General features: G+C 49.2%; 1 protein-coding gene across 1 annotated transcript in view; it reads left to right on the top strand.

Moving 5' to 3' along the window:
• The window catches only part of LOC123755703 (uncharacterized), a 108,449-nt gene extending 96,574 nt beyond the window's left edge, over positions 1 to 11,875 (top strand). Inside the window, exon 9 of the mRNA XM_045738434.2 lies at positions 10,957 to 11,875. Within this exon, the coding sequence (XP_045594390.1) occupies positions 10,957 to 11,169 (213 nt within the window). The 3' untranslated portion in view covers positions 11,170 to 11,875. The remainder of the gene's footprint in view (positions 1 to 10,956) is intronic.
• The last annotated feature ends 1,482 nt before the right edge of the window (positions 11,876 to 13,357 follow it).

Genomic DNA, 13,357 nt, shown 5'->3' with positions numbered 1-13,357 from the left:
ACGAAGCAATAAGATGCTTATCTTAACATACTAAGAAGGTTATCTTGAGTTATCTTGAGATGATTTCGGGGCTTTTTAGTGTCCCCGCGGCCCGGTCCTCAACCAGGCCTCCACCCCCAGGAAGCAGTTGGTTGGAAACCAACCAGTTGGAAACCTCTGAACTTTCTTTAGTGTGTTTATGCTTCACATGGTGTGGGGTTTATGCTGATGTATCATACTCAAGTAATGATCTCACATATTCAGTCTGTTTGGACCTGAAAATCTCATTGTTTACATTCTTAAATGTTCTTATAAATAAATAAATATAAATAAATATGTTTATTCAGGTAAGGTACATACATACAAGTGATGTTAACTTCCCATTACTCTCAAGCCTGACATATCCTCTGACTATGACCATTTGTTTCCTGTCTGTCAAGTACTCTCATACCCAGTCCAGTACCAGTCATGTTATCCTCACTAGTCTCTCCATCTTGTATATTAGTCTTTTGTGAAAAACTGTATCAAAAGCTTTTTAGCAGTCTAGGAAAATGCATTTAACCATCATTCTCTCTCTCTCTTGTCTTATTTTGGTGACCCTGTTATAAAATTCATTTCAGTTTGTTAAGCATGATGTTTTCCCCTCTGATGCTGTGTTATGCCTCTATTATAAAATTTACTCTCTCCAAAAGTTCTACCATCCTAATTAATATGATTTTCTGTGGGGAGCCCCTACGGCTCCTTGGAGCTTATCGGGCTAATGTATGTTATATTAGACCGGGACATTAGCTAAGGAGTTCAGACCTACCAGGGACCAGTGCCAGAACCTGGCCCCTTCAGAGAGGTTTCAGAGAGCAATGGCCCTGGAAAACCCCTTTGTGGTTGGGGTTTTCCTTATCTGCCATCGACCGGGGTCAGGCACCCAGAAAGGTAGGCATAACAAAAGAAACCCCACATGGTAAAAAACTAAAACAAAAACGAACAGAGAGGTAGAAACTCCCTACAATCACAAGGAAACAAGCAAATAAGCAAACATCATACTTTACTGCCACGCCGATCGTCCGCGCAGCCCTCCCCGCCCCGAGAGTGGGAGGGGGGAGCCCCAGACCTACCGCGCCGGCTACTAAGCTTCAGTTCGTTCGCTAATGACAACCGGGATAGACACTTCTTTGGCCTCAGTTTCCTAGGTGGTGTTTGCCTTGTGTGGCGTTCACTGCTGTGTTGTGCGGTGGCCAGGAGTACCTCATCAGTGCCGAGGCTGCATGCGCTTAGTGGTTGACTTCCCTAAGCGCCCTGTGAGTACTGCCCTTGTGTAACAGGGTTATCTTCCCTGGGGCGTTCGGGAACCGTTCCCATAGAGGTTCTTGCTGCTCGGCATTTGCCTTGCCCTTGGGGCCAGCTGGAGCTTGGGGCCCTTGTTTGGCCCTGGGTAGGGATTGGTATTATGCTGGTTAGGGCGTCAAGGTGTTGCACAGCCTGCCACCTAAGCGGCGGCCAGTTCCTGTTGCCTCTGGTGACGGTGTACTTTTGCGGGGGTTTTCTTTTTTTATTTACATGCCTGATGGGGGTCTGCCTAGTGTGGCTATAGTTCCACTGGTAGTGTTTGGTGGCCCTCTGCTAGGCCCCCATGATTGTACACGTCGCAGGGGTTTTCAGTGCTATCCTCTACCCTCTTGTTATGTTTGGGTTTCTTAACCGGTTAGCAACACCTTGCCCGGGCTTCCCATAGTTGTTACTCTTATGGGCCCTGGAAACCCCTGTCTGGGTTCGGGGCACCGTTGAATGTGTCTTCCGGGTTCCAACCCATCTTGTACGGGATCGGTGGTTGCTGTGCCCTTGTCTCTGGGTGACAAGGGCACAGCAGCTGTTGTATATACAAACAGTCGCCACTTTTACCTCCGTCATGCTGCCTGTTGGGTCACTGACACCTTGACCCGGAGTCTTGCGAGAGATTCTCTGCTTGTTCTCCAGTACTCTCCTGATGTTATTACTGTTCAGAGTACAGGTGGCATCCGTGTTGCAAGCTAGGTTAGGTTGCTGCAACATGCTAGGTTGGTTTCCCACTCGGATGCCCCGAGGCCGCCCCGTTTGGTTAGGTGCTGTTCGCCCCTTTCCCTCCCTGTTCCCGGCTCTGGACTGTCTGTGGGTTTCGGGGTCGGGGTGGGGTTTAGTTGGGGCCGAGACTTGGGCGATTTTCGGGGGCTGCCCTGTTCGGGTTGGGGGACGGAGGTTTTTCGAGCCAGTTCCTTCTGCCAAGGCTTCTGGGTCTTACCAGCGGCCCTTTCTTGCTGCCTTTCCCATGGACTCTTGCTTTTCTTTAAGGGCGAAGGGCTTGGAGGACGGCTCTGCCCCGGGGCCTCTGTTGTTGGTTCCTGGGGCTGTGGGGGATGCCTGCTAGCAGTTCTGGGGCGGTTTGCCCCCTGCCTGGGTTTTCTGCTGTTGGGTGGCGTTTTTCGCCCATCCGGTCTGCTTGCTTCCCACTTTTGCTGGCATGTTTTTGTATTTTTAGCATCGGCCACAGCCTCTGCTGGCGGCCATTTTTGTCTGCCGGTTTCTCGGTGTGGCCACCAGGGCGGCGTTGCGGTTTGTTTACATGCGACTGGGTGTGCGAGCGAGCTTCTGGGGTGAGTTTTCACCTTTTTTCAGGTTTTTTTATTCTCCTGTTGTCGTTTCTTTGCTTTTCTGGTGTTTTCTGCCCGTTGCCTGTTCCTCTGGGAACGTTTGGGTGTTGATTTTACACCAGGTTTTCCATTTTGTCTGTTTTGGGTCTGGGACTTTGGGTTTGGACTCAGTGTCCCCTGGCTGGTATGCTTGCTTCCACACCTTGTCCCTCGGTTTTCGGTTTGTTATGACCGTTTTCCCAGGGGGTTCTGTCTGGGGGCTGTGCTTTGTCTTCTGTGGTGTCCTCCGCCGGCAAATGTGGTGGTTTGGGCTCCCCCTGGTTCGATTCTGAGTTCCTTTGGGTTCTTTGGTTTCGTTCCGGAGGTTTCTTCCTCTTGGGCCCTCTTTGTGGGATCAGGGGGCTTTGTTTCCTCGTGTGTGACCCGGTTCTGCCTTCTGGGGTTCTGGGGTCTTCCTGGCTTGCAGACTGATCTTTTTGGGTCTTGGCACATGTTGTGGTCGTGCTGGGATTTTGAGGTTTTGCTGTCGAGGTGGGCCTTTTGATGCAGTTTTGTGCCTTCTTTGCCTGGCCGGCGTGGTGCTCTCTGCCCACTGGTCGGCGACTGGTACTTTTCTTTTGCAATGTTCAACTCGCCTAGTTGTATTTGCGGGGGTTGAGCTCTGGCTCTTTGGTTCCGCCATTCAACCGTCATTCACCAGGTGTACAGATTCCTGAGCCCATTGGGCTCTATCATATCTACACTTGAAACTCTGTATGGAGTCAGCCTCCACCACATCACTTCCTAAACACACACGTGTGTGTGTGTGTACGCATGTGCATGTGTACGCTGTGTGTGTGCGCATGGGTTTACACACGTGTGTGTAACATATCTTGTGTGTATATGTATATACATAATATGTATATGTATGTGTACTTTTTCTTTCGGAAGGGGTTCTGTTCCCTACTCTGTTGACGGGGCGCTGGGGGAGCAGCTTGCTCTGTTGACTCTCGCATGGTCCCATTGTTGGTGGGCGCTTTTGGTTGTCTTCCGGCCTCTGGTGGTGTCGGTAGACGGCTTCTTCCCCTTTGGGGGGGTTCAGAGCTGGCGGAGTGGGTTTCTTCCCCTGCGCTTCGTCATGTCATCTTGGTGGGTGCGTTGGACGTGGTCGATCCGCCCCATCCTTCTGGGGTTCCTGTCTGCTCCATGCAGTCATGGTTTCTATGCCCTCCTCGGGTGACTGTTGTCTCCTGTCCGGCTTCTGTTGGGGCCGGGTGCCTGGATGGTGGCCCTGGACCTCCAAGTCACTTCTTGGCACGCTCCTCTCCAGTTTTCTGGGACTAGCACAGTTGGTGGTGGAGGCTTCAGGGTTGCTGCTTTTGTTGCCTTCCCTATTTTGTGATGGGCACTTGGTATATATTTTTTTGCATCTTTACCGGATCTTGGTGCCCTGTCTGAGTCTGAGGTTCGGTGTTTGGCCTACCTCGACGACTGGCTGGTGTGGGCTCCCAGTCAGTCCGCTTGTCTGCTCGCCAGGGGTGTGGTTCTTTCCAGCTCGCTGGGTTTGGTTTCCTGGTGATCTGCAGGCCATTTCATCTGTTTCCGTCCCGGGTTCGGACCTGGGCCTTGTTTAGGGCTATTGGGCCACTCGTTGTCTTTCCTTCCAGAAGTGTTACTGCGGCTGTGGTCCCGCCTTTGGCTGTACATGAGGGGGGTCCCGGGTTGCTCAGCAGTTGCTTGAGCAGTTGTGCAGGAGTCTGAACTTAGACGTGCTGGTCTGCCCACTGAGTCGGGTTTGGCTTCGGCGTCTGTTTGGTTCCTTCGGAGACTCCCCTTCCGCCTTTCGGGGTTCCGTGCCTTGGCACCTCCCCGAGCCTTCGCTCGATGTGTTCACGGACGGGTCATCTCTCGGCTGGGGCTTTGTGACCAGTGCTCACCAGGTCGGCCGAGGTTGGTGAGTCTGTTCGTCCGTCGGGCTCACAGCACGGTTTGGGAGTTCGTGGCTGTCTGGTTTGCGCTTCGGAGGGTTTGGGTCACTCGGTGCTCTACCATTCAGCTCTGTTCGGACTGTTCTCTGGCGGTTCTTGCCGGAACCACAGGGGTTTGGCTAACCGTGAGGTTCATGTCTGGGGTGTGTCCTGCGTCCTGGCGGACAGCTGTCCCAGTTCATTCCTCTCTTCGCGGATTGGCCAGTCGTCGCCGACTCGTTTTGTTGGCTCTGTCGGACGTATGGACTCCTGGCCGTGGACGTCTTCGAGTTGGCGTGGTCTAGGCATTTTATGTGCCGCCCTTTCCCACCTGCGAGGCATTCACGGTGGATGCTTTTCGGCAGGACTGGTCGAGGTTGGGGGTACCTGTTCCTCTTCTCCCGGTCCAGCTGTTGCTTCGGGTTCTGGCTCGGTTGCAGCCCATTCCCACGAGAGCAGTCTTAATGGTTCCTTGGTGGCCGGCCCAGCCTTATTTTCAGACGCTGCTTGATAGGTGTTCGAACCCGGGGCGTTTTCCCAAGGCTCCGCCTCTTTCGGCGGGTCAAATCGGTCCTGTACGTGACTGGTTCGGCCTTCTCCTCGGCTCTTCACGTCTGGTATTTTGACGCGAGTATCGCCATCTCTGTGGTGTTCAGGTGGCTTTGTTGACGGTGTCCCACCTGCGAGCTTCGTCTTGGCGACAGTATGACGTTTCGTACACTTTCTCGTGTTTTGTTTCACCTAAGGCCTGCTCATGCGTCGCCTGAGCCGTCCTGGGGCCAGATTCACGAAAGCACTTACGAACCTGTACATCTTTTCTCAATCTTTGGCGGCTTTGTTTCCAATTATTAAACAGTTAATGAGCTCCGAAGCACCAGGAGGCTGTTTATAACAATAACAACAGTTGATTGGCAAGTTTTCATGCTCGTAAACTGTTTAATAAATTTAACCAAAGCCGTCACAGATTGAGGAAAGATGTACACGTTCGTAGGTGCTTGCGTAAGTGCTTTCGTGAATCTGGCCCCTGGTCCTTCATCAGGGTGCCTTCTTATCTTCTCAGTTTGTGGTAGCCCCTTCGGTTCAGGTTTCTTTGGTATTGGTGGAAGATTTGTACGTGTGCAGCCTTTCTCCGTCCTGGCGACGGTTGAGACGGCTGCTTTGTGGAGGGGTTCTTGGGTTATTGATGCTTGATTGGTTTGGCCGGGGGTGCATCCTGTGTTGTCCGGTTGTGTTTTTGCCATTGCCTGCATACCATTTCTGGGGATGCACTGTGGTTGATCCGGTTCTCCTCGTTCCCTGTTTTCCGGGCTCGGGTCTCCTAGGTCGTCCACAGAGTTTTTCATTCTTCCAGCCTGCGGTCTGTCTTTGCGCTCGTGCTGTTCAGACGTTTGCAGCTTTTGCTGCTGTGTTGGCAACATCTAGGGCTCATTTCGGGCGCAGGGATTTGAGGGTCGCACAGGTTCTTGGCTGCCCATTCTTTATGCGCGTCTGCTCCTGTGCGTTCTTGTTGCCTTGGGTCGCAGTTTGCGACCTGTTGTCTCAGCTTTGCGTTGCAGAGTTTGTGGCGGCCGCCTCCCGGGTTGGCCCTTTCTTTTCCTTCTCTTTGGGTATGAAGCTCCAGGGAGCCGTAGGGGCTCCCCCACAGAAAACCAGCGTTGAATGTAATGAAACGCCATTTTCTGAGTGAGCCCCAGAGGCTCCCTGGCAACCCCCCCCCCCCTCCCACCGGTCGGCGGTTTTTTCGCGTTGGTTGAAGCTTAGCTTCCGAACTGAAGCTTGGCAGCCGGCGCGGTAGGTCCGGGGCTCCCCCTTCCCCTCTCGGGGCGGGGAGGGCTGCGCGGACGATCGGCGCGGCAGTAAAGTGTGATGTTTGCTTGTTTCCTTGTGATTGTAGGGAGTTTCTACCTCTCTGTTCGGTTTTTTGTTTTATTTTTTTACCATGTGGGGTTTCTTTTGTTATGCCTACCTTTCTGGGTGCCTAACCCCGGTCGATGGCAGATAAGGGAAAACCCCAACCACAAAGGGGTTTTCCAGGGCCATTGCTTCCTGAAACCTCTCTGAAGGGGCCAGGTTCTGGCGCTGGTCCCTGGTAGGTCTCAACTCCTTAGCTAATGTCCCGGTCTAATATAACATACATTAGCCCGATAAGCTCCAGGGAGCCTCCGGGGCTCACCCAGAAAAGGGCGTTTCATTACATTCAACGCTGGTTTTTTCCTAGTATCTTGCATGGATTGTATGTTAATGATGCAAGTCTATATTTTAGTGTTTCATGTCTCTCCTCCACTGCTGGAACCTGAGCACTGTTGCTCTTTCAGCTAACTGGTGTTGACTGTTCCTGAAACAGTAGATCTGTGAGAAACCATTGCTTTGTTTTGTTCTAACTGTTTCACCATGTTTAATTCAACCCATAATGCATGTTCCCCATGTCTTATTTGGCTCCTCTTGAGTCATCTGGCATCCAGGTAGTGTGTGGGACATGCTCTCCATAGTGATGCTTCTTGTTGGGAATTGATGATGTTGCCTGTGTGCTTGTGCATAAATAGTTCCTGGCCATGATTTTTGCACATTTTGATGCAAAACCTTGATTCTTCCTCCACTTTGAGTGCGTTTCAGTCCTCTTTTTATGGTTTGGATTTGTCGGTGTTGCAGGTATGCCACGGGGGGCTCGCTCGAGTTCCTCAATGAATGTCTCTTCACCCTTGTGCTTCCTCGTGATGTGGGTCTGGTGCAGTTGCATGCTTAGGTTCCCACCCTTTTGGCTGCCGAAGACCTTTGGACTCGCTGTCATTTGGCCTCGATCTTTCACTTCTTCAGTCTTCTGGAGCTGTCTTCGGATTGGTTTTTGGAGGATGTGGGGGCGTTGAGTGAGGGGCCTTTGGCCGGGGTTATGGTTTCTGCTGCCGAGGCGTTGTCTGTTTGCACAATCCTTCGAAAGGTGGTTTCCATGTTTTTCTCCTCTTGTCTCGTGTGTCAGCAGGTCATGCTGGCTCTGTCTTTGGATTCAACTTGGGCCCCTGACTCTGCAGTCTTCTTTGCCATTCTGTTCACTGTTCTTCCTGGAGGACATCATTGCCCAGTTTCTGTCGGCGGCTTTAATCAGTTGCCATCTTATTTTGAACTTGTTGGTGCTTGGGGGGGTGGGGCGGTTATTCCCGCTTTTGTAATCCACAAGTTATGAGTGAAATCTAACTAGCGAATCAAGCACTACAACACTTAGCATGTACCTATACCCAACATTTGTTAAGTATTCAGACTGGTCACACAGCTCGCATCTCTGGTTCTTTCACAGCTCGCCGGGTTCGGATTCTTGGTAAACTAGAGGAAGTCCCATCTGGTTCTGTCCCAGGTTCTGACCTGGCTGGATCTTGTTTTGGACTCTAGAACCGCTTCCATGTCTCTCTCTCCAGAGGCATTGCTGTGGCTGCGATCCTGCCTTCAGCTGTTTATGGGAAAAGGGGGGGGTCCCGGGTTACTCGGCAGTTGCTCCAGTAGTCTGAACTTTGCTGTGCTGGTTTACCTGCTGGGTCGGGTTTGGTTTTAGCATCTGTTCTAGCTCCTGGGATGCCCCTTCCTCCTCTCTTGCGTTCTCTGGGTTCAGCCTCTGTGGGCCTTGAATCGGCTGCTGCGTCGCCGGCTTCCTCTTTGGGTTTCTTGGGGTTACGAGGTTTTTTGGGGCTTTTTCCGTTGCTCGATGTGTTCATGGACTTGCTGTCTAAGGCTTTGTGACCAGCTCACCAGGTCAGCTAGGGGTGGTGGGGGTCCACCTTTCCGTTGGGCTCACAGCACTGTGCAGGAGTTTGCGGCAGTTTAGTTGACGCTTTGGAAGATTCGGGTCGCTTGAGGTTCGATGATCCAGCTCCATTTGGATTGTTCTCTGGTGGTTCGTTGCCTGAACCGTGGCGGTTTTCTTCGGTCCTTGCCTCTTTGGGGTTGGTTGCTTTGAGTGGCTCATCTGCTGGTTTCTTGGTGTTTGGCTCTCCATGCAGTTCATATCCGGGAAGTGTCCAACATCCTGGCGGATAGCCTGTCTCAGTTCATTTCCTTGTCCACAGAATGGACAGTCAATGCCGACTCCTTCAGTTGGTTCTGCCGGTCGTACGAGCTCCCGGAAGTGGACCTCTTTGCATCGGCATGGTCAGGGTGTCTCCCTATGTATGTGGTGCCCTTCCATGACAGCGGAGCCTTCACGGGGATGCCTTTTGGCAAGACTGGTCCAGGTGGGGTTACCTGTACCTCTTTCCCCCAGTCCAGCTGTTGCTTCGGGTTCCGGCTCTGTTGGAGTCTTAACACGGGAGAATAGTCCTAGTGGCCCCTTAGTGGTCCAGCCTTGATTTCAGGCGCTGCTTGAACGGTGTCCGAACCTGGAACGATTTCTGCGGCTCCGCCTCTTTCAGCAGGTCAAACTAGTCTGGTACACGGCTGGTTCAGTCTTCTCCTCAAGTCTTTTTGATGCGGGTTTATCATCGTTTGTATGGTGATCAGGTGGCTTCATTGATGGTGTCCCACCTGAGAGCATCTTGGCGACAGTATGACGTTTCCTGGCGTTATCTCCGCCATTTTCTCTCTCTTCGTAGGTTGTCTTCTATTTCACATTGGGTTGGAGTCCCTCTCTTTCTTGGCCTTTTCAGGACCATCATTTGATGCCAAATACTGTCCACTAGTATTGTGCGGCACTGGTGGAGCCGCTCCAGCTTGCGTTCGGGATGGATGTCACTTCCGCCCCTGTTTCTCGTACTTTGTTTCACCTCCGGCCTGCTCTTGCACCACCTGAGCCGTCCTAGTCCTTGGACACTATGCTCTCTCTTTTCTCTCTTCTCCTCAATTCGTGGTGACCCCTTCAGTTCAAGATAGTTTTTCCAAGTCTCTTTGGCATTCGCTTCTGGACGTTGGGTTGGTGAGCTTCAAGCTCTCTTCCGGCGCAGGGGTTTCTGCTCTTTCGGTCCTGGTAGTCGTTTTTTTTTCAGTTGCAGCCTTCTCCTTCTTTTCTAGTGAAGAACGAGATGGCCACTTTCCGGAGGGGTCCTTGGATCATTGATGCTTGGCTGGACAGGCAGGCAGTGTTTCATGTTTTGTGTTCGGTTGCAGCTTTTCGCCGTTATCTGCGCTCCTCGGCTTCCGTGGCTGGGAATGCGCTTTGGGTTGATTTAGTTTCCCTCGTTCCAGGGCTCAGGTCTCCCAGGTCATCCACAGGATTAATATGTCTAGCCAGCTTGTGGTCTATTCTCGTGCCCATGAAGTGCGTAAGTTTGCTGCTTTGGCTGCCATATTCGGCAACATGTCTTGGGCTGATATTCAGGTGCGGGGGTTTTGGAGTTTGAACAGGGTCCTGGCCACCCATTATTTGATCAACATTCCTGGTCCTGGGTGTTCGTGTGTGACTTTGGGTCGCAGGATGCAGCCAGTTGTCTCACCTTAGAGTTGAGGAGCGTGTGGCGGCTGCCTCCCGGGTAAGTCCCTCTTTTCCTTATCTTTGGTTATGTAGCTCCAAGGAGCCAAAAGGGCTCTCCACAGAAAACCAGCGTAGAATGTAATGAAACGCCATTTTCTGGGTGAGCCCCGGAGGCTGCCTGGCACCCTCCCTCCCTCCCACCAATTGGCGGTTTTTGCATTGTTTTGATGCTTAGCCTCCAAACTGGAGTTGCTGAGTAGCCGGCATGGAGGGTCCAGGAAGGGGAGGGCTGCGCGAACATTTGACACGGCGGCGAAGTATGACGTTTGCTTGTTTCCATGGATTTGGGGGAGTTCTGCCTCTCTGTTCGTGTTTTCAGTTGTAATATTCTTAACATGTGGGGTTTATTTTGTTATGCCTACTTTTCTGGGTGCCTAACCCTGGTCAATGGTAGATTAGGAAACCCCCCAAACATGGGGGGGGGGGTTCCTGGGGGCTATTGCTCCCTGTGCCTCTCTGAGGGGGCCAGGTTCTGGCTCATGATCCCCGGTAGGCTGAACTCCATTGACTAATGCCCTAGTCTAATATATCACACATTAGCCCAATAGCTCCAGGGAGCCTCCGGGGCTCACCCAGAAAATGGCGTTTCATTACATTCAATGCTGGTTTTTTAACATTGATGTCACACCATCTGTCTAGCATATCTTCCTGTCTTATTCCTTCACTCCAGATCTTTTGTGGCACTTTCCTTCTCTCACTCCAAGTTGTAGGTCATAGTCCTGGTATTTAAACTCAACTACTTCAAAATTCCCCCTCCTTTTCATCAACTAATCTACTGAAATCTTTTAGCATTCTCTGCAACAAAAACCATAATCTGCTAACCTCAAATTTGCTATACGTTTTGCTCCTATATGCTTGCCCCCCCTCCCCCCTTTTTCCCACATCAGCATATTGGTAATATTTAAATATGACATTTCTTAAATTTGTATATGTTATGATTATATTATTTCCCTGGTGACAGGACCAACAAATGGAACTTGATGGGGTATTGGAGCACCACCAAGTTCATGAGATTATTGAGCAGCAGGATGGCACCATCACCGAGGTGTACTATTACCAGCCGGTAGATCAGTATGATCATTACTCAGAACAAGTGGCAGGTGATTGCCAGCAGTATGAAAATAACACCATAGTAATCCAGCCACAAAACATAAAAGCAGAGCCTAATCTTTAGCTACTTACAATCTTTTGATTACTGATAAGCAGTTAAAACATTTTTGTTATATATGTATATGCCTTTAATGCATGCACCCTATATATGTGTTCTGAAGGAGTTCAGTCAAATAGAGCATATTGTAGAGAAAGCTGCTGCATTGATTTTCCAAATAGTGAAATGCAGTCAAAAGCCTTAAATATTACTCTAAACCATTATCTTGACATTACTATGGATGTGTGTTGTCTTGGTGTCACACAGTACACGGTATGTAATGGTACTTCCACCAAACACGTCAAGCTGTTCTAATATTTCATCCAGAAATGCCTAGTTATGGAGGTGAAATATGTATAAAGGACAAAATCATGATGCTGCACCCTATGGGTGAATCATAATTTTATATCATACATTACCAAAGAAGTTGCTCAATTATTCAACAGCTTAGTGTGGTATTTAATCATTATTTATTTACTTTATTTACTCATCTGATCATTCATAGTTTAGGAATATTCTGTGCCTAAGAAACATGATACTGTATCTTGAATGACTAATGTTACTTTTTTATTTTTTATAAAGTAGTAAGATTAAAAAATATATGAGATTTTATATAAAGAAAGTTTTGATGTGAAATTATTTGAAATGTTGCAGTTTAATGGTGTCTGCAACAAGTAAATAATTACAATTCCTTATATTAAGGATGAGTATATTAAAATTATCATTAATTTTATGTAGTCCCTTTATATTTCCCAAATACGTTTGTAGCATAATTTTTAGTGTACTGTAATTTTTATTAATTTGGGCTGGTTAAATGTTATAATTATTTTGTGTGCTTGTGTAATGGTCAATTTTTACTATTCCAAAAGGGGGGGGTTGAGGCAAAGCCTGCCTAAATATGGTCACATCCTTCTCTTGTTCCCAAGCTGAACAGCCTGTGTTGTGCACGTTCTTCACACATGTTGCCACAGTACTGTGAGCGTGCATCTGTTAGTACATTGTGACTTGCTGATATGTAATATAGTTAACCCTTTAACTGCGCAACGCGCCTGCAAGCCCACGTCTGGGGTGCGCTACGCGCCTCCAGGTATTTGTATTTTTTACGTTTCATTCAAAACTCCCGCGGCAACATGGGGTTCACATCAGCTTTCTCAGGGCTCTTGTAAACAGACGCCATCTTTAAAAAAAAAAATCATAGTTCACATTCCTGAGTGTGAGAGCCTCAGTAGTGAGTGAGCAACCAAGGCTGGTGCTTGCACCATGAGCGCACAGCACTGCTATTCAGCATGTGACCACAGCATCGCCTAATAATGTCAAAATATACATATAACTTGTGTTATTTATCCATGATAGTATTATAGAAGAGCCTGAGTGTGATAATGACTGGGTACAATGTTTAAATATCAGTGATTCAATGCTGTTCATGATGTTCACAGCGCTAGCCACAGCACCACAGCATTATTTCGTCCATCTAGGAATCTTCAAACGACTTCTTAGGTTCCTTTTCAAAATAAACTTGTGGTCAATTATTCATTTACAGGAATTAGTGACCAGGATTGTGGTTATAATTAGCATTGTGCGTAGTATTGTGGAAGGAGGAATTTTGGTGAGGGAGAGAATTGAGGTAGCCTCACTGTGTGGCAGCCTTTCTTGTTTTGCTCACCATACTAGCTTCGTGGTTCGCTATGGGGAACACACATGTATATGGGTATATACAGTGTGTGTGTGTGTGTGTGTGTATAGTGTAATAACAGCGACAGGAGTATGTTGAGTGGAGCTATTTTGGTGAGGGAGGTGATGTCGTAATCATAGCGTCGTCTGCTGTGTGATTTCTCATGCAGTGTATGGTGGCCACTGTACTGTTTGGACACAATACCGTCTTACTTGCATAGTTCTGGTAAATAAAACATGTAGATAGGTATATATAACATGTAAATAGTGTAATAAAAACAATAACAGTATGGTGGGAGGAGCAATGTTGGAGTGAGGGAGGTCCTGTCTGGGTGTGGCTGCTCACACTCGCGATGTTCTGAATGTGTCGATGGTAAATGTATATAGTGTGTGACAGTGTATAGTGTGTACATATGTTGTAAATGTGCATAAATGAGCATGAAACATTGGTGTGAATAACTGTATGATGGGAGGAGCAATGTTGGCGAATATAATGTTGGAGGAGTGAGGGAGGGCTGGCTGGGTGTGACAGCTCACACTCGCG

Source organism: Procambarus clarkii, chromosome 43, assembly GCF_040958095.1.
Source record: "Procambarus clarkii isolate CNS0578487 chromosome 43, FALCON_Pclarkii_2.0, whole genome shotgun sequence".
Lineage (NCBI taxonomy): Eukaryota > Metazoa > Arthropoda > Malacostraca > Decapoda > Cambaridae > Procambarus > Procambarus clarkii.
Note: the sequence above shows the minus strand (reverse complement) of the source record. Positions and strands in the feature narration are given on the sequence as shown.